At 42.9% G+C, this 22,454-nt stretch overlaps 1 protein-coding gene across 1 annotated transcript in view; it reads left to right on the forward strand.

Annotated features, from left to right (window-relative positions):
• The window catches only part of LOC147030116 (unconventional myosin-X-like), a 241,191-nt gene that overhangs the window by 143,720 nt on the left and 75,017 nt on the right, over window positions 1-22,454 (forward strand). The window contains exons 20-23 of the mRNA XM_085873826.1: window positions 5,232-5,356; window positions 9,688-9,802; window positions 10,100-10,206; window positions 19,620-19,925. Coding sequence (XP_085729952.1) covers window positions 5,232-5,356; window positions 9,688-9,802; window positions 10,100-10,206; window positions 19,620-19,925 — 653 coding nt within the window. The remainder of the gene's footprint in view (window positions 1-5,231; window positions 5,357-9,687; window positions 9,803-10,099; window positions 10,207-19,619; window positions 19,926-22,454) is intronic.

Consider the following 22,454-nt stretch of genomic DNA (forward strand, 5'->3'; position numbering starts at 1 on the left):
ACTGGTACTCATTTCGCTGACCTCGGAAGGATGACAGGCTGAGTCAACCCCCTGGTGTATTAATTCAGTGGCCCAACGGGGCTTGAACTCAGGACCTCTTGGATCCCAAGCCGCTGCCCTAACCACTGCGCCAACACCAGGCTCAACAAAATGGCCCCAACAACATGAGTAGGGAAAAGAGAACTCCATGGCAAACTACAAGGATACTAAAGACAGTTTAATGTAAGCATAAAGTATGGAGAAAACAAAATGGAACTTCCAGTCAGGTCAATCATCGGATTGCAATTAATAACAATTAACCCGATGCTACCTGCCGCATGGTCGGGTTGTCCACGACTAAACCGACACCCCTCACTGACTTGCCAGTGGGGAGGGTGACTGCAACACCCTGCAGGACAAAAAAATAACACCTGACAAAGGGTTGATGAGCTCCCTTTGGGATCTAACAACCACCAAGTGAAGAGATGGTGTCTCCTAAAAAACAACCATGATCCAGTTGGACCGGTTCATAGCAACTCTGGTAGCCTGAAAAGGGGTAGTGGAATCCTTTTATGAAGCAAATGCCATCAAAAGGTGGATGAGCTAGCATTAACCAATGGCAACCACAAAACTACACCTGCTGCGAAGAGAATGGGTACGCTGAGCCACTGAAGAGGTGGAAGGCATGTTCCTCGTCCAGTGGATAACACTGCAGTCCGATTGTGCTCCAACCACTTCTGTAACGACAGAACAGCGGCCCATTAAAGAACAACAGCGGCCCATTAAAGAACAACAGTGGTGAAACGATTCCTCTTTGTCAACAGTCAACCAAGGCTCCAAATATCTTTTTCACAACAGTATTTACCAAGGGAAGAGACAGTCCTGCAACTAAAGGGTCATCTTCAATGGGCCAAAGTATGGAGTTTTAAATGACATTGCATATTATGGAAAACATTGTAAAGAAAAAATTATCTAAACTTAACCCAGATAAAGTACTGCAACAGGCCCTGGTGGAATCCCACCAATAATTATTTCGGAGATGACTGAAGAACTTTTCCTCAAACTGCTATATACCAGAAATCAGTGAAAGAAGGCGTTGTACCAGAGGACCGACGATGAGCTCATGATCGCCCCATTTTTGAAAAGGGAGCAAGATCAAAAACGGAGATTTGCAGACCCATCGGCTTGACTCTGGACACCATTTGAGATCAAATGAAAGATCACCTTGGCAGACACAAGCTCATGTCTGACCAATGGGTGCACATTTCAAAAATCGACCCCCAACAACAACAACATAAAAAACAACAACAACAACTACGCAGAGCTCTTGTAGCATCTTTTACACCACCTTATTTAACACGTTACATTTGTCTTCTTGCTTGTTGTTTGTGTCCTTTATGGTTTCCTTAAAAATAATAGGTTTCCTATTTGGGATGATTTTCAATTTTGTCTGTAAGACACAGCATGACTACAAAAGGGGAATCATGCACCACAAATCTCTTGGAACATGTAGAAAATCTTATTCATCGAATTGATGAAGGTATCCCAGTTTGATGTACACATGGACTTGGCCAAAGATTTTGACCCAGTTCCACACAAATGGCTCATTGCCAAAATTGCAACAGTCAGAGGAGATGCCAAAGTTCTACAGTGGATCAAGGCATGGATATCAGGTCAGAGAAAGATTAATCACTGAAGGTGCCAAATCAAAGTGGGCAGATGTTATAAGCTCTGTTGTACAATGATCAGTGATTGGGCCATTGTGCTTCTTGATCTATATTCGTTCATTCATTTTTTAGGCAACCTGTGGCTACTGGTTGCATTATTGCTGGGAATGCAGCTATGCCACTGATGCAGTGTCCCTTGTATCTTAGAGCAGCAATTTGGAATTTGGCCAAGGTGCCAGCGATAGCTTACCTACTCTTCACGAAGGACACTCTGGGATCTTTAATGTCCACCAACTAATGCTGGCAGAAGAGACGCCCAGTTTAATGTCCATCTGAGGGCTGACACATACATTGATGCCTCACCTGCCTGCGAGAGGTCAGGGTGATAGTTTGTAGCTGGGATGTCATTCGAACCCAGGTTAGACAGCCCAGAGGTGAGTGTGCATACCTCCAGGCCATCCCGCCAGCTATCTGATTTATATTAACGATTTGCATGAAAGTTTGCATGAGTAGACTGTGATGAATAAATTTTCAGATGACACTAAAGTATCACACAAGGTAATGGGCGAAGAAGGAATTTGAAACCGACAACAAGACATAAACCCCCCCCAGACTTGGGCAGGACAATGGAATTTCAATGAATTAAATTCAACAAATGTGAAGTAATGCACGTAGGAAGCCATAACCCACACTACTTTGACAAGATGGGAAATTCTCAACTCAAGGAGACAGAAGAGGCAAATATGCTGAGATTATTAATTAGCGTCGCTTAAACCTTCCTCTCAATGTGCTTCAGCAGCCAAAAAAGCCAAACATAGTCCTTGGTATGATAATCGAGAAACTTTTCATGCAGAACAAAACATTTTTGTGCAGCTGTACAAGTCCTCGTTCATCCACACCTTCACTATTGCATGCAAGTTTGGATTCCCAATCTAGAGAAGGTTAAAAGAGTACTGAAAAGTACAAGCTCATCCCAATTATCAGAGAAGTACCATTTGAAGCTCGACTGAGAAGATTGAACTTGACATCATTGGAATCAAAAGACGATGTGAAGATCGACTCCAAACTTTCTGCATCATCCACCAGATAGACGCTATATGCGAAGCATTGTTCCTCGAAAGAGCAGAATATAATATTTGGGTACGAGGGGGCTACAAAAAAGCAATGTGCTCCTCTGGAGGTTAAGAAATATTCCTACAGCCAAGAGTTGTGGATGAGTGGAATGAACTGCCAGACAGTGCAGTAACTGCCAAATCAGTGCTGTCCTTTAAGAAGGAATTATTCGAACATATGACTTTGTAAAAGAATACAAACATCTTTAATAATCCAACCACATACACCGTCTTCTTCATGTCAAAAGGATCCTGAAGTTCGGCGTGTGGTACTTCAAGGTGATATAAATAATATAAAGAAGTGACATGAAGAGAAGGAAAGAGGAGAAAGGAGAGTCAGAAAATGGTACACAGGAAGGCAAAGGAGGTGAGTCAATGGAGAAAATGAGTAGTGGAATGGGGAAAACCATGTGACAAGACAGGGATAAGGATGGAAGTTTGTTGGAATCGATACTTACCCAATTTTGGTTTGCAACATGCATTTTGATACACCAGAAAAGGTACCCGGCGTTGCTGGGCAACGCCAGGTCCCTCCTCCCACCCATTCCCCTCCTCATCCAACCCATTCCCTCCCACCCACCACCTCCCTCCAGACTCCCACCCCTTCCTTGTGACAGATTTATAAGTTCTAATTGTGAGAAAATTACTGTTTAAGACCCCTAGTAAGATGTATCGTGGTTAAAAAAAAACATGTGATCCTATAAAGTTTCAGCATGATTAACCTTGGGATCTTAGAGGACTAACATGGCAAACAAATGAACAATGCCTCATTTCCTTTTATATTGAAGATGGCATCGCTCCTAGCTTATAATGAAATGAAATGACATCCTAAATGAAAGCAGATCGCACAAAAAGGTGAAACAATGATGTAAAAAAATGTAAATAATTAAATTTAAAAAAAGTAAATAAAAAAAAATAATTAGAGGACGTGAGGGGAATAATTACACATACACGCACACACACACACACATCTATGTACACATATGATACTATATACAGTATAGTATCACAAATGAGCAATCATTGTGACCGAGGCACCGCGGCATGTTCCATGTTCTATTGCAGATCCATTTGAAAGTGTGACCTCGGGGGCCGGGGGGGGGGGGGTTTGACTTGTATTTAGTAGGAGTACTTGAGGGGAAGCAGGAGGGGGGGAGGTTACATTTTAAATTTCGGAACACGTTTACATATATTATATGTACCTCGTTTACTTTATCACCTTAGCATTGTCTTGAATGTCATTTTGTTATTTCATCTTCAAAGATGACAAAAAGTCATTGACACTACAGTTGACTGTATCACCATGGCTTATAAACAACTGTTGATAAGGAACGGCTGGCTTGGCAAGCGATTAGCAATGTATACAACGAGTGGTAGGTATGAAGATCAGCGATTCTTCGGTATGAAGCTCGGTCGTACAGAAACCGTTACGATCTGGTCCAGCGCAAGGCATTTTAATTCGGTCTAAACAAGATGGTGGATGAAGACCACTGCAAGATGAACATGGACTGATGAAGGATAAAGCCTGTTTTTGTTTTAATTTAAGAAGGCTGTTAATTATCTTCAAAAGGGGTGTTTTAATCAACCTAAACACCAAATTTTCATTCTTGCACTCCCTTGGAGTTCCCTTAGTGTGCTTACAAAGTTTCAGGCCACTAAGTTTCATGGCTTCGGAGTTATGGAGGAGACGCACACTGACATACATTGACGCACACATTGATATTTATTAGTATAGATGCAATGAATATCTTATGATGTTTTCTAGAAACTGAATGCAATTATTTCATTTCAAGGTTGGAGACTGCCAAGATTATCTGTAGCACATTATTAATTTTATGATGTGTCGCCTTGCAGTTATGAAATGATCATGTGGTTGAAGTGCATTGTTTGTTTGCTGTCGCTGTTATAAATATGTCACCGTATTATCCATTCACTGTCACTGTTATAACGAATAGCTTGAAAACGCGAATTTGGTGATTATGGCCTGAATATGTACCTTGAACGAGGTAGGGACAAAAGAAACACCATAATTCCGTAACCACAATCTGCATTTTGTGTAAGATGGGGGCTGTTCTCTATTTTGGGTTGTTCTGTGTGAGGCATCATTGGTGTTCTCTGACGTCATCTGATGTCGTTGAAGCCGTAGCTCAAATTAGTCCGCAGTTTGTGGAAAATCAAATGGTATCTGTTCACTGTCAGTCAACAACTTTGTTCACTGACAGTCTTTAAAAAAAGAAACACTTTTTGATTCCCCCTTGTACATGATGAGTGAGCAGTAATGAGTTAATTAGGGTGTGATAGTGTCTTTAATCACCTAAAGTTTTACTTGATGTTAACGCTTTAATTATAGTACAAAGGCCATTTTTGATTCGTTCGTCGTCCCTTTTATCAAAGACGAGTCCAGTAGAACGTGCTTGCACTATTTTGCGTGAGTGGGATGTTTTTCAATGTTTTTTTCCCTACATGTGTACAGATTCCATCATACTTTGAGCCATCTGTGGTGCTGAACCAACTGCGTTACTCTGGCATGCTTGAAACTGTGCGAATCCGACGGGCTGGATTTCCTGTGCGCAGACCTTTCGCTGACTTTGTTAGCAGGTAGTGTGGATTTATCTCTCACTCATAACCTCTTGAATACTTCACTTCCTGTTCAAACGCAACTGTCAGAAATTGTCGAAAGACTTGTATTCTGATGCTCAAAAGAATGGTAGTGCTCATAGCTAAGTTGTTTTTGATGTGTCATGTATCAGCTTTACTAGTCATGTATTAGCAACGATTTTCTGTTGGGAGGGATGACGAGAATATCCAACCGTCAAAGAGTGATGACCTACTTGATTTCCCATCTTGTCATAAAAAAATGACCAGCCTGGAGATGACAGTGGGAGGGGGAAGGGATGGAGGCAGAAAAAATATTGGTAAGGGCAATATCTTGAGAAAAAATATTGACATGTTGAAACTGGCTGAAGGCTCAATGTTACAGCATCGGAATTCCTTGCTGGCTCCATGAAATTCCTCTCATTTGGTGATTGAGGTGCAATAAATATCTCAGCCCATTACGGTGTTGAGTGCTGATACCTCCGTAAAGATTTTAATATAGAGTGAATTTAAAATGTGCAGAAATCTTCCATTCAAACTCTTTTAGTAGGCTTAAGTACAAAGTGTTGGATTTTTGAACCATTGGCAGTTACCACATGAGGTTAGGTGTGATATGCATGTTTGTGTGTGACCAATAGTTGTAAAAATGTTGCCGTGTCATCGCTGGAGACATTCTGGATTTGGTAAACGTCATCAAACTGATAAGAACAGGTATGTTAGCAGGATCATCAGGGAACAATCAATTGAAAATTTCCAGCACATTTAAGAAAGCAAACTTTTTCAGGATTATACCATTGGAAAGCTAACAATCCATTTACTTGGAACACAAATTCAAAGCTGTAAAACGTGGTGTGTGTGTTTCATCACAGGAAGACCTTTTAGCAGAACTTGGAGCTTAATGTTGCTGTTCCAGCAGTATTTTTGATTATTCTATGACAGCAAGAACCCTGAAGAATAAAGTGTGACAGACAGGGAAGGAGCACACAAAATTATATCTAGCAATACTTCCCGAAGCAAAAGGAAAATACATCATAATACACATGAGCACACAACCAACAACAACCACAACCATAACAGCAACAATACCAGCACCAACATCAATATCAACAACTGCAACAGATCAATATATCAATATCAATATATCACCATCAATATCAACAACTGCAATGTGTCCTAACAGATCCTTTTTTGTGTTTTTTTTCACTTCATTTTCAATCTTCATTGAGACTCATAGATAGATGTGCAATATGTTTGTGAAGTACAACATGCTGCCTTTTGATTGAACTCGTCAGCAAAGCGACTGGTCTCGAAATACTCGTTCTAACTAAAGTTCGTGGTCACAAGTTCTGCAGTGAGATGCTTTGAAATGATCGAATTACATCTCAGAAACATCGTTACAAATCTTCATAATGAATGCCACAATCTGCTTTATTCTTTTGAAGTGATACAAAACTGTAGCTTGTACGAACATGTTGAAGAAAATGTCATTACAGGGTGTTGCTGGTCACGAATGGTTTTATGATTCTGATTAATCTTGCCGTTTAGCAACTTATTATTTTTGATATACTTCCGTAGGTGACAGCAGCTTGGAAGTTGGTTAAAAGAAAAAAAAAAAAATATATATATATATATATATATATATATATATATATATATATATATATATATATATATATATATATATATATATATATACAGTAGACTAGGTGTAAGTCGTCATCATCGGGGCCGAGAAAAAAGTGACGACTTAGAAATGTGACGACTTACGCATATGCGAACATTCATGATGACTGTGGGGTGAGGATGAAGTCGCGCGTGGCCTGGACACGTATGTGTGAGAGCCGGCTATTGTACGAAAAGGAAAACACAATCCTCGGGGCAGAGGTGGGGGTTCATTGGTGAGTTGGAAAGTGATCAAGCAAAGATGGAATTCATGAATCAGTTTCTCAAAAGTAAAGATAATGAACAACTGTAAGACAACTCATATACCATCGGTGATGGTATGGTGACAAATTACATCACACACAGGCATTGTGGTGATGATTACCACTCAATGCCTATGTGTGAGTGAGTGCGGTAATGTACAAATCAAGCCAATATAAAACCATGATCGGACTTCAACACGAAGCTCGATTGATCCTTTACTCCTTCGCGAAGTAATCCGTTATGTTTGACGGCCTCAAACTCTTGGGCATCTGGTGCATGAGAAAGGACTCAAACCGGTCATTGTATTCCATGATGTTGTCTGGGCAATCCTCCACCAAAAGACAGTATCGGTGAATCCACGCTGCCTGATTCGCCGCACTTCTTGACCTTGCCGATTCCCCACCTCACTTTCAATCTGTCTATCCAATGCATCGGCAAGGTCTCAGCATTATCATGCCCGAGGTCCGCAGTGAATTTACGTGCCTTCAGCAGCAACATTTCACCGTCCAACCGAATATTTGGCTGAGCCGACATTTGCCGAAACCAGATGATGAGCGCGTCATCGACATATTCAAAGGACACACATTTCACGCGTTTCACACTTACCACCGGCCTCATGATCTTCTCCACTTGTCCAAACATCATGCCCTTATTCTTCAAGATATCGTTCAATGTCTGCCGTTTGATGTCCAACTTCTCAGCTATGGCTGTTTTCTTCATCAGTGGATTTGCTTTGCAAAACTGGATAATGTCGTATTTTTCCTGGGAGATTTTAGTTGCAAGCTTACGCTTAGTCGCCATTGTCCTGCCTGCATTGCGATCAACGTGTGTACGCAGTTATAAATAGCCTATCACTGGCGGTGTAAACCAATGAGCGAGCATCACGATTCCATGAAATCGGGCTTCTCACGAGGCAGCAGTTCCGTGTGACGAGTTAGGAGTGGTAATTTACTTGAGTTTCCATTACGCGGGAACAGACAACATCTGACGACTGAGACGAAGTGACGACTTAGAGATGACGACTTACAGAAGGATGACCCTTTATTCAAAGGGATTTAACATGAGATAAATTCGGGACTTTTTGACGCTGCCGAGTTAGGCGAAGTGACGAGTTACATGTTGCCGACTTACGCCTAGTCTAGTGTGTATATATATATATATATATATATATATATATATATATATATATATATATATATATATATATTGCTGACCCTTAAGAACTTTGATAATTAATTGACTAGAGATCCGATTTTCCTTTCTCACACTTCTGAAATGAAACTTTAATTAATGGAGTGGTATGTGCAAAGAATCTTTACCCAAGAAGCTCAAGAGATGACCGTCGTGTGCTGAAGCCACTGTGATTTGTTTCCAAGATGTTCAAGTTGTTTTTGTATCACTATCTAAGAGCTAACACGAAGGCTGAACCTGCAATCTGAGCTACGTTCGTACATATACCTACAATGTATACTCGGGACCTGTTATCTTCCTTCGGGTTTTCAACAAAGTAATGTATGAGCAAGCATTATGTTCAGGAATATCCCATGAAGGGTGTTGTTCACAAATTATTTACATTTTTTTTTTGAACCATGATGTTGCACATGTTCTTTTTCTTTTTTTTTCAAATGAGTGTAAGTGGTTGATAAAAAGGTAGTTTTTTTTACAAAATTGGAAAAAAAAAACCTTTTAAAAAATAACCACAACTAAATCTGTACAAAAGATTCTTTTGAAGCAAATATATATATTATTATTTTCTGTATAAAAGGTTGAGGTTTGTTGAAGAGTTAGAACAGAAAGAACATAATAGAACAAGAACAACATGGTGGAAAGGGGAAGATACACCAACAGCAAGGTAGGATGACAGTGGGGAGACACTTGGGGACAGAATGGACATGGGGAAGACATCAATGGGAGGAACAGGAGGACACAAGGGATTGTTGTCGTTGTTGTTTTGTATGCAGTCTGTGGCTGCTGGTTGCATCATTTACTGGAAGCTCAGCTGTGCCGCTGATGCAGTGCCCCTGATATCAGGAAGCTGTTGCTCATTTTGCTGACCACAGAAGAATGACAGACACAGGGGGTGAACAACTTGAATACAAGCTCAAATACAGCAAGAAGAGGAAGGGAAGAATTGAATTTGGAGCCATTAATTTGGGACTGAATCTCATAATCTATCATTACTGTTCCTAAATTCTTAACATTCGGACATGAGTCAATGCAGTGAGGGATCACACACACTGGAGGTGTTTGTTGGGTATATTATATGAAAGAACACTTCGGATGGATGGTTGCAGTCATTTTTCGTTGTGAGTTTTATGTTCTCTGCTTTGATGGAACCAATCAGTTGACTGGAAGAATGCACATATTAGTTCATGTATACAACACTTTTCATATGATATGTTGTGCAGGTATAAGGTTCTGATGGCAATTGGTGGAGATTCTGACGATGCACATGAGAAGTGTGCTGCATTCCTGCACACGGTGAACGCTGATGCTGTCTCGTGGAAGCTTGGCAAAACAAAGGTGCACAACTGTACATATTTATGTTTTGTTTTTGTTTTTTCAATTAATTTTTAAAATTGCAATAACGTTTGGTTTCACTGCAATGGTTAGTGTGGATCATTGAAATGAGAAAGAGCATTGAAAGATGAAATATGTCTACATTGAGTTCAAATGCTGATGCAGTTTTGCTGCAGGATAGTCTGAACTGGTCTCTTCTATTCAACCGTACACTTGGGTCGGTGAAGAGTTTCATGCAGGCAGTTGAAGTCGCTTATACAGTGAGAATGCTCACACGAGTGTTTCTTTTGTTATTGGCAGGTATTCTTGCGTGAGTCTCTGGAGAGTGAACTCGAGAAGAGGAGAGTGATTCAGCTGCATAAAGCTGCCACAACGATACGTGCGCATGTCCTTGCCTTTCTCCGCAGGTCAGACCTTGCACCACATTGTGCATTACAATGTTCCCAACTTTAACAAGAGGTACTAAGAAGTGTTATTGAATGCAAAATATGTGGGTAGTTTCCAAGTGTAGACAGTTCATTTTTTTTTTCTTTGATGTAACAAGTGAGTATAAAGTTGGCTGTATGGCATCCATTGCAACATTAGTGTATGGCGAGGTTGACGCCAACTCTGCAGAGACCGATCCATGAAATGGATGACCTTGGCCCATGATTTGCAGCATAGCACCTCCTAATCTGGAAGGTTAGAAAGAAGAAAAAAATGTTAGCCATTATCTTAAAAGGTATGAGTCACCAAATGGAAACCTCACCACGATGCTTTGGAGATAAGCAGGAACACAACGTGATACAATGGTTGGTCTAGTCCAGGTAATAAGGATGGTAGTTCTGACCATGGAGGCCCTAATTGATGATCACGGAGGTTGCCTGTTCTGGGATCCTGCTGCAAGAAGGGCTACATGCCAGATGGAGAGATTATTGTGGGTCACGAGCCAAAGACATGGTCAGATGGTATACCCATGCAAGATAAAGCAACACCCCAGGAAGTATACTCAGATGGCCCTCCAAGTGACCAAAGAAACTGGTATGAGGCAGTCCTCTGCTGTGGAATGCGAAGAAATGTCCTCATCTCTGGTAAAATTATCAGTTTGGGTTTGAATCGAAGAGAATTGTAAATTCAGTTCAAAATTGAAGGCCAGCCTTGTGAACTGTGTGGTTCTAAGTTATGTGATGGGCGGATGGAATGACATTACCGCATTTTTTTTTTAATTGTATACCTTGTCGAGGCTAGTATGAGAGCTAACACACAAATGCACAGCAAGGGGGTCATGAGACAAGAGGGGCAGGAGTGGGAAGGACAAAACAGTGGGGAACAGAGACATTAGGAGATCTGTGGAAGGGAGAGGGATGGGGTGAGGAACACGGCGTGTACAAGATGGACACTACAGGGACTTTCTGGAAGGAAAGCGGGGAATTTGAAGGAAGTGGGCTTGGGTGGATTTTCGAGGGTAGAAAAGATCGAGGATTTAGATGGGGGATGATAAGAGGCGGTGGTGAACAGCTGTTTTGAAGGCCTGGAGGGAAAAATGGGATTGAATCGAGTGAGGGAGTTTATTCCAAAGGCGGGGAAAATGAGGAATGAAAGAGTGAAGGTGAGCAGTGATTCGTGATTTTGGTAGTTTTACCAGAAGGGGGTTGTTGGCGGACCTTGAGCGTCCAGCGGAAATTTGGTGGGGACAAATCGCAGAGAGAGCAGGGGGGGGCAAGGCGGGACAGGAGACGGTAGAAGAGAGAAAGACCACCGACCAGCCTGCGGTGAGAGAGTGAGAAGCCCAAAGACTCAGCCTCATCGCGGGAGATGCCAATGATCCGAAATGCCTTGGTTTCCACAGCGTGAAGCTGAGAAAGGTGGGAGGCAGGAACACCAGCCCAGAGGGGAGAGCAGTACTCCATCAGGCTGCGGACGAAAGCTTTGTAAGTGGTCAGGAGCTCAGGTGGGCCAAGGAAGGGCTTTGCACGACGGAGGATTCCCAGTCGGCGACTGGCTTTGGAGGCGAGGTTTGAAATGTGGCTTTTCCAGGAAAGGTCATGGCAGATAGTGAGACCCAGAAGCTTGAAAGAAAGGACTTCTTCCAGAGGATTGTTGAGAAAGTGGGTGGGGGGGGGAGTTTCTAAAGGGTCCTTTCGGAGAGACATAGTGAGATTTGTCCAGATTGAAAGACATGTTCCATGTGTTGGACCAGTTTGTGATTTTACCCAGATCTGCATTGAGCGAAGAAGCTGCTGCTTGCTGGTCTGAGGGATGACCGATGGTACGGCAGAGGGTGGAGTCATCAGCAAAGAGAAATAGAGGATTTTCCAGAAAGTCGGAGAGATCATTGATGAAAACCAGAAAAAGAACAGGGCCCAGAACGCTACTTTGAGGAACTCCAGCCTGGACAGGAAGAGGGGATGAAAGAACTCCATTTAGGGCCATGGCCTCCAACTGTTACTGGAGCAACACAAATATTGTGATATGATATTGTTGGGATAGAATTGGGCATGACAGAATATGATTTAGAGGTTTCAGTGGCAGAGATTGGCAAACTGGTTTAATTTATTTGGATTTCCTGATGCCAAATGCCTGCCATGTTGACTTTGGGAGAGTGTACCTGCAGCAGAGAGGCTGCAATTGGTGGGAGTAGGGGATAACGAGGTGAAACTGCGAAGTTTGGTTGTGCCTGTAACTGCAAATTCTGCTATTTTGGTAATGGCACAGTGGGTAATCGGATCTGCGGCAGGTTGACCCCATGGTCTTGTGAAGTTTTTAAGCCCAAAGGTAGAGGAGGGTTCGTCGGTGGGTTGCATCCTTGTTGAGTTGTGAGAATCTGAGGGATCAGTGCCGATGTTGACTCTATGTACAGAACCCCCGACACAGCATTGTTACGAAGGTAGCCAGTTGTAGACCAATGGTGGAAAATTAGTGAAGAGCCCGTCCTTACCGATGGGTTATTTTCCCCAGAATTACAGACTGGATAAATCCCCCAGAATTGTCATATTTTACAATGATTTATAGTACCAGGAGCAGCGCTGAACAATACATATTTATATATGAGAGAATTGGGGTCCTTCCCCCACCCTGGACCACACGGGCTATTAATTTTTTTTTTAACCCAAAACATTCTCATGCACACTGTGACTGCAACTACCAGTTTTCAACTCGTTCCGCCCAGCAGCTCAGGAGGGTAGACAAGTCAAACAAACACACACTTATTGAACTCTAATGACACTCAATAGAGCACATACCTCTGCCAGGCGAAACAGTTTACGTTTTGTTTCCCACTGATAAGTCACATCTTCATCCAGACCTGAACCAAAATCGAATCGGCTTGTTCTCGTCATCGAACCAACTCATCCACCTAGTTTTGTCATAACTCGCCCACAAGTTTTTGAAATATCGTTTTTGCCCACGTCTCTCAATGGTGAAGGATCATCAAAAACAAAATTAAGAAACACTCGTATCCGGATCCGCATTCGGATCTTCACCAAAATCTGATCAATTTGTCCTTGTCACGCACCCAACCTGTCCACCAAATTTCATCCAACTCCGTCCCCTTTTTGAGATATTTTCCGCACCGATAAACAGACAGACAGACAGGGGTGAAAACATAACCTCCGTCCCACCTTCGGTGGCTGAGATCATTGTGGTGTGATGTCAAAGGTGAGGACCAACGGTGTTTTGCATAACCTAGTATGGAGAAGGAAAGCCTTGGCTGAATAAAGGATTTGGCTACAATGTTTGATAACCAACGTCCCTCACTCGATGGACTCAATCAGTTACATTGGGATGAGCATCTTACATTATATTAACGATGGCTTAGAGGACTGCCAAACATGAGACCACTCGTGGTAGTCCAGCTTTGTTGTGGAAGTCCAGCTTTGGCGATGTTTGTTTGCGAAAAGGGAGCTCACTCTCGATTTTTATTTTTACTTCGGAAGCCACCATATCACCATGAAGAAGGTCGATCTTTGGAGGGGCATGTACGTGAACTGGAGACCTTGGTAGAAAGTGCATGAACGCATGTGAAGCTTGCTTGTAGCAACACAAAACAATCATATGAAGTCAGTGCTTGGGATAAGTGATTTGGCCTTGGGGATAGAGCTCTGTCAGTCTGTCTGTCATGCTATCTCCTCCTCCTAAATGGTTGGACAGAATTTCACCAAACTTGGTAGTTATGATCACCACATGGCATGAAGGTACAAGAGCAGTATCAATTTTGGCTTTGCCCCTTGGGGCACGGTCAAACGGTGAAATAACAAAAATGCAATTACGGACACATTTTAAGCTATATTTTTTTTAATGAAACTGTATGTGCAATCAACATCGGGGGACGCATGAAATATGCAATGATTTCTTGGATTTGACCCTCAGGTTCATGCCCCAACGGGTGGAGACTTCGGGTCACAGGGGTCAAAGGGCGGAGGAGCTCCTTGTGAACCAATGGCGATCCATATCTAGTGCCCAGCTGTGTCTGCAGACGTCCTCCTGCAGTTGGGTTACTTCTTATAAGGAGGTTGGTGGGCAGGATTTGCACTCTGGCCACCGTAAAACCCTTCATTCCTCAAAACGTACCAAAAGCATAAAAAACAAAATCTGAAAACCCACACCGTGGGAGTACCTCCTGTTTCCCTTCGCAGAGCAGCTCACTGGATGACAGGATTGGGGCAAAGCCTTCGGGACCCCCAATCTTTGATGACAGAAGGGAAACCACGGGATAACATTCCCTGGACAGATTGCGGTAGTGTGTGTCGGAGTGGTGCTGAGGTGTCATCCACCAGACGGTGGTCTCCTTGGGTTAACCTGAGGTGGTCACTTCAGGTGGGTGCCTGGAATGTCCTATCCGTCAGAGCGGATGATCACCTGTCTCTCTTATCATCTGAGCTCAAGTGTTTGGACATCGGTATTGCAGCTCTCTCGAAGGTTTAGAGACCGAATTGCGGCGAGATAATGGCGGGTGATTACACATACTATTGGTCTGGTCGCTCTGATGGTTATCATTCCCAAGGAGTTGCTGTAGCTGTGTCCACGAAGGAAAATTATCCAATGATAATTGAGGTAACACCGGTCAACGAGCGTATTATGAGACAAAGGATTCGTCACTCCTTGGGTGTTTCCGTGGTCTCTGTATATGCTCCGACTGAAGTGAATGATCTCACCGTGAAGGACGCCATGCTATGCCATGCTCGATTCTGTGTTTGATCAGTGTCCCAGGCGAGATACTCTTCTCGTCTTGGGGGATTTCAATGCATCAACTGGAACTGATATGGATGGTTATGAGACAAGACGTGTGTCCGCTTGGGTCTGGAACTATGAACCTGAATAGCACTAAGTTCCTTGACTTTACAAGAAGTCATGGACTTAGGGTGGCTGGTTCATGGTTTCAGTGCACACAAGCTCATCGCTGGACTTTGTTTTCCAACGCTGGCGGTGCGGCAAAGGAGATTGACCATGTGCTCGTTGATGGTTGCTGGTGGATGATCTAGAACTGCAGGGTCTACCTGAGTGCTCAGTTCCTCAATACCGACCACAGGCTTGTTGTAGCAATGCTGAAGTTGCAGCTTAAATCTGGGAGAATAGTACCATCCCAGCCTAGGCTGGATGTTGGCAAGCTCAAGGATGAGAGGGAGCTGAGGAGTTTGCGAACAGGCTGAGTGGAAATTTGGGGGGTCTGGGTGCTTTCGGGGATCCTGAACAGTTGTGGAGCGCCTTCAAGATCACCGTCCTTGATGTTGCCGGTGGATGCCTTGGAACTCACCGCAGGGCAAAGAATAATTTTGTTTCTCAAGGGACACTGGATACCATTGACCAGAGTCGCAGGGCCAGGCTGAGTTAGCAGAGCTGAGCTGTTCAGGGAGCTGAGGTGTAAAACTGTACGTGCACTAAGGGTGGACAAGGAGGCCTATGTGCGAGGAATCTGTGAGGGGGTAGAGCATCACCTGTGGACAGGTGATTCTCGTCCCGCTTACAGGGGAATTCACGCATTGCATTCCTCCAAGCCCATCCCTCGGTGCGCTGCAGTTAGAGCATAGGGTGGTAGCTCTTCACAGAGGAGTCCGAAGTGAAGTCCCGCTGGGCCCTATACTTTGAGCGGTTGTCCCAGGCTGATCCAACAGTTGTCGAATTGAATGTCAGGGGTGTAACTATCCCTATTTCTGACCCTCCAATCAACTGTGGTCCACCTTCGTTTGTGGAATCACAGGCTGTCGTGAACCGGTTGAAATGGGGGTGATCAACTGGAACTGTTGCATGTTTACATGCACTAAACAAAAGCAGCTCCTGGGATCTGTGGCATCCATGCTGAACTTCTCAAGGCTGGTGGAAATGCTGAACTCGTGTCATTGCATGCAGTTCTGCACTCTGCTTGGAACACAGGCATCATCCAAACTGATTGGAAGAGGGGCCTTGTTGTCCCTCTCTGGAAAGGGACAGGTGATCGTCAAGACTGCAACAACTACCGAGGGGTGTTGTGCCGGGCAACACTGCTCTCAGTGCCGGGCAAGATCTTTGCTTGGAAAATTGTTGATTGGGTTCACCACCATCTGCTTGAGCACCAGCATCCAGAGCAGCCAGACTTTACACCAAAGAGGTCAACGATTGACCGTATCCTTGCTCTTCGGGTCCTCACCGAACACGGACGAGGGTTTCGGCAGGGGCTGCTTGCAGCTTATGTTGATCTCTGTAAAGCGTTTGATTCAGTGAATCGGGATGTCCTCTGGAGGATTCTTGGTCTTCGTGGGGTGCCACCAAAACTGATCAATCTGATGTCTGATCTATACTCTGGTACTGAGAGTGCTGTGAGATGTGGTGATACCATCCCTGATTTATTTCCATTTGTTACTGGAGTTCGTCAGAGGTGTGTGCTAGCCCCCACACTTTTCAGCACTTGTATAGACTGGATTCTGGGGAGGATGTCTGGGAGATTCTGAATTCTGGGAGAGATCAAGTTGCGGTGCATCATTTGGGAATGTCAAGATCTCGGACCTTGATTTCGCAGATGATGCAGTCATCTTTGCAGAGACTCAAGATATCCTTTTGGGGGCCCTCGAGGTGCTGAATGAGGAGTTGGAGCCACTGGGATTTTGGGTTTCCTGTGTCAAAACTAAGATCCAGGCTTTCAATGACATCTTGGATGCTGCTATCCTGTCTGTGTCTGTGGTGAGGATGTTGAGGTCTTGGAGAGATTCACTTACCTTGGCAGTAATATTCATGTCTCTGCTGGCTGTGACCCAGAGGTCAACAGACATCTGGGTCGGGCCTGGGAGTCATGGATTCACTGGATCATGGGGTGTCGCGCTGCCGGTACCTGTGCGGGAGTTTGAAAGTCCGAGTCTTCAGGTCCTTGGTGCTTCCAGTCTTGCTCTATGGATGTGAGACTTGGACTCTGACCAAGGGTCTGAGATGGAGACTTGATTCCTTTGGTACCAGGTCTCTTTGGAGAATCCTTGTCTATCTCTGGTCGGACTTTGTGTCCAACGAGCAGTTGCTGAGAGAGAGACTCAAATGAGATTTGTTACCTGCATAGTCCCTGAGCACCAGCTGCGGCTGTATGGACATGTGGCTTGTTTTCCTGACGCTAATCCTGCTCACCAGATTCTCTCAGCCAGGGAACCTCTTGAGTGGAGGAGATCAATGGGCCGACCATATGCCTCATGGTTGCAGCAGGTTGATTAGCATCTCAAGAAGATGGGGATGGGCCAGGCATTTCCCTGGGGGATGGCGAGACAGAGGTCCCTGGAGTTCCATTGGAAAGTGGGCACAGCGACGCGCTGCTCTGGTGTATGCTCACATACCTGACCTGACCTGGGTCAAAATGGGGGAAAAAATTTTAACTCAAAATTTGATGTTTAGTCATTCCTTTTGGAACTTTTTGCCATGTTTCAACTTTGTTTTCGGTGAGAAGCATGGGGATTTGCGATGGCGTGCCATCGACTTCGCTCTAGTTTTATATAGAAAGAGAAAGAGAGTGGTCTGCCGAGCTAACTTGGAATGGAAATAATCTGGTGTGCTGTTACAGCAAGTAACATATGTGGTCTAAATACAATTTAGATGAGTCCACTGCCTTCCCAAAGATTTTTCCTTGTTACCAGTTGATTCCATATCGTGACAGAGAAACAGGGGAATTAATTGAAAGGGAAAGGTGAATTATGGGATGGGCTCTTGTAAATTTTCAACAATCCATATGAAAGTTTGACATAGCAATACAACTGGTATCGTTTCTTGGGCTATTGTCCTGACAACATTAGTTCACCCAAGCTCGATGAGTTGTAATGCATGCTTCTGAAATTGACCAAAAGAAATATGTCAATATTTTAAGGAAAATGTGCCGATACAAACCTTGTAGAATGACATTGGAATTTCCATGTTTTATTCCAAGTTGTATTTTCTTTTGTCTGCATCGTTCTGACTTCTGTGAAGGATTTTGATTTGTTGAGGATTTCTGGGACGGTGGAAGGATTTGTTGTATGGACACTTTGTTAGCATGGCCAAACATATGGGAGGGGGTCGGAGTGTGTGCAGTGTTGTGAAGATCGTGATTTTTTTTTGTTATCTATAGAGTTAAATTATGTTGTCAATCACTTTTGTTATGATAATTCCATTAAAAATCGAAAATATGATACTTATTGTGAGATGCATCATTGGGCATCGACAGGCAGCAGGTAGGATTTTGTTATGTTATTAATTTATTCTCAACATTTCTGCTAAACCTGTTAGCCTGAGTGCTGAGGGCACATTCGAACATGCATTTGCATATCCTCTGGGGTACAATTCGCTGTTTCTCGAGGCAAAACACCGATTGGTGCGTGGGTTTAAATGGAAACTACAAAGGAGAATGGGAAGAAACAATTCGAGGGATGTGTTGGAAACAGTTGGTGGTTGAGTTGAAGAGATACTGTGAGAGTGGGAGTAGAATTGTGCAGATAGGAGAAGAGCAGGAGTTAAACCGATTTGTAGGGAGTTGAGAAGTGAGGTCGTCACAGCAGTACAAAAAAATGACACAGGTGGTTGAGAGGAGTTGCATATAGCTATTGCAGTTGGTTCCTCCGATTTCAGTGGGCTCGAGGTTCGTGCTCGGTCCTGCACGGGTTCAGAGAGGAGAGAGAGGACCGAGAGAGGACCGGGAACCCTGAAGACTGTGGAGTGGCAACCCGGTCTTTGTACACATCCTTATTTCACAATTTATATAATTGTTGGACTCTTTGGCACCAAGGTTCGTGGACGAGAATAATAAAATGCTCATAATATATTAATGGTTGGTATCAATAGAACATTGATCGACGTATGATAGTTGCTGTAGGAGGCAAATACAAGCTGATGTTTCAGATGTTAACCCTTCATTGGAGCAAAAGAGGTAGTTGGGATAGGACCAATGGTTCACATGGGATGGAAGTGTGTCAGACAGCATGTGGGTTGAGAATGGGTCATTTTGACATTGCATGAAATGGACGGTTAGTGTTCAGGAGTTGAAGGTCCAGCAGACCAGTTGGAGAAAAGAGGGAATAAGAGGGAAACAAAAAAAATAAAAAAGGGGCAGTAGTACAATGTGGAATTCAACAAATGATACCAATGTGTGATCAAATTACTTTTTTTTTTAATCAAAGTGACTATTCTTTGTGAGCACACTTACCTTTGAGCGGTCGAGTCGAGGTTTGAATCTCAGCCTGACTATAAACTATCAGATTGCTACTTCACAAGCACGGTGTTGCATCACAAAATGCGTAGTTCTCCAGATCGGATGGTATTTAATTACTATTTTACTTCCATTTTAGATTTATTTTCGAAATATTTGGTGGTTTATTGATAAACTTATTGTGCAATTTTGTCTACTCTCATTTTATTCACTTAGGAAACATTTTCGGTGTCTACGAGCCAGTGCTATTGCCATCCAGACTTGGTTTCGTGGCCAAGCAAAGAGACGCATATTCCTACGTCAACGAACTGCTGCACTGACCCTGCAGAAATATTGGCGTGGCCTCGTGGCACGTCAAATATACAAGAAACTTCTGGAAGAGAAACGGAGGGAAGAGGAAGAGAGAAAGAGGCAAGAAGAGGAAGAAAGAAGACAAAGAGAAGAGGCAGAGACGAGACGGCGTGAGGAGGAGGAGAGGAAACGGCGGGAAGAGGAAGAAGCACGCAGAATGGAGGAAGACAGGTATGTCTTTCAAGAGCACTTGACAACACAAGTTTACCTCCCTTTGGGTATTGAGAATTTTATAACTTTATGATACTGTTTTGTACTTTATCATATTTGCTTTGATACAAATGCTATTATAGGCCCATTGTTGCAATGAAAGGGTATTTTGGAACATTGCTTACATTGTGTAGACTATGTGCAGAGGAAGGATAAGTTGGGGAGGGTGTGGGAGGAGGGGTGGAGTGGAGGTGGGGGGGGGGGGTTTGGAGAGATGTTGTGCCTGGATTATAATTGTGAATAAGTTGCATTCTAATTCATTGATATATTTTGTTCCTTTAAGGGCATTTTCAAAACTGGAGAATGCTTTACCCAATATATATACGTATAAATATTTATATGAGATAAACATGAGATAACATGAGATAAATTTGGGACTTTTTGACATGAGATAAATGTATATATATATATATATATATATATATATATATATATATATATATATATATATATATATATATATATATATATATATATATATATATATATATATATATATATATATATAATATACAGTAGACTAGGTGTAAGTCGGCAGCATGTAACTCGTCACTTCGCTTAAGTCGGCAGCGTCAAAAAGTCCCGAATTTATCTCATGTTAAATCCCTTTGAATAAAGGGTCATCCCTCTGTAAGTCGTCATCTTTAAGTCGTCAGATGTTGTCCGTTCCCGCGTAATGGAAACTCAAGTAAATTACCACTCCTAACTTATCACACGGAACTGCTGCCTCGTGAGAAGCCCGATTTCATGGAATCGTGATGCTCGCTCATTGGTTTACACCGCCAGTGATAGGCTATTTATAACTGCGTACACACCTTGATCGCACTGCAGGCAGGACAATGGCGACTAAGCGTAAGCTTACAACTAAAACCTACCAAGAAAAATACGACATTATCCAGTTTTGCGAGGCAAACCCACTGATGAAGAAAACAGCCATAGCTGAGAAGTTGGACATCAAACGGCAGACATTGAACGATATCTTGAAGAATAAGAGCACGATGTTTGGACAAGTGGAGAAGATCGCGAGGCCGGTGGTAAGTGTGAAATGCGTGAAATGTGTGTCCTTTGAAGATGTCGATGACGCGCTCATCATCTGGTTTCGGCAAATGTCGGCTCAGCCAAATATTCGGTTGGACTGTAAAATGTTGCTGCTGAAGGCACGTAAATTCACTGCGGACCTCAGGCATGATGATGCCGAGACCTTGCCGATGCACTGGATAGACAGATTGAAAGTGAGGTGGGGAATCGGCAAGGTGAAGAGGTGCGGCGAATCAGGTAGCGTGGATTCGCCGATACTGTCTTTTGTTGGAGGATTTCCCAGACAACATCATGGAATACAATGACTGGTTTGAGTCCTTTCTCATGCACCAGATGCCCAAGAGTTTGAGGCAGTCAAACATAACGGATTACTTCGCGAAGGATTAAAGGATCAATCGAGCTTCGTGTTGAAGTCCGATCATGGTTTTATATTGGCTTGTTTTGTACATTACCGCACTCACTTACACATAGGCATTGAGTGGTAATCATCACCACGATGACTGTGTGTCATGTAATTTGTCACCATACCATCACCGATGGTATATGAGTTGTCTCACAGTTGTTCATTATCTTTACTTTTGATAAACTGATTCATGAATTCCATCTTTGCTTGATCACTTTCCAACTCACCAATGAACCCCCACCTATGCCCCGAGGATTGTGTTTTCCTTTTGGTACAATAGCCGGCTCTCACACATGTATCCAGGCCACGCACGACTTCATCCTTCACCCCACAGTCATCATGAATGTTCGCATACGCGTAAGTCATCACCATTTCTAAGTCGTCACTTTTTTTCTCGGTCCCGATGGTGACGACTTATGCCTAGTCTACATATATATATATATATATATATATATATATATATATATATATATATATATATATATATATATATATATATATATATATATATATATATATATATGTATATATATACACCCAACTCAATGTTATTTCAATTTTAATAAAATAATGATTTTAATGATCGTTAAGAAAAAATCCCGAAAGTTTCATCGAAATCCATTGAGGAGTTTTTCCGTAATACTGTTCACAAACAAACAAACAAACAAATAAACCAATGTCACCCGCAGGGTGACCCGTATCTTGCCAAAAGGTCACCACGTGTGACTTCTTTAAGGTCACACTGAGGTGAACAGAGCTGCAATCCACCAGGAGCGACTCCTTGAGGAATATCAACCTACGAGAGATTCCGATGAGAATCGTTCTACAGAGTAACCATGAAAAATATGCTTTTGCCTCATAACGTCACCAAATTACGTCATAATGTCTCAAGCTTGACATATCTAGAAAGCACTCATCGAGGTGTTCAATTTGAGGTACTACACGATATGGTTCCTAAAACTTGAAAATTTGACCTTGGGGTCAAATATGTTTTCCTTAGGCGCTAACCATGAAGGTCAAGGCCAATCGCCAACAAAAATTAATCAGCT

This window comes from Eptatretus burgeri, chromosome 3 (assembly GCF_056783735.1).
Source record: "Eptatretus burgeri isolate ZD-2024b chromosome 3, Ebu_testis_v1, whole genome shotgun sequence".
In the NCBI taxonomy this organism is placed as follows: domain Eukaryota; kingdom Metazoa; phylum Chordata; class Myxini; order Myxiniformes; family Myxinidae; genus Eptatretus; species Eptatretus burgeri.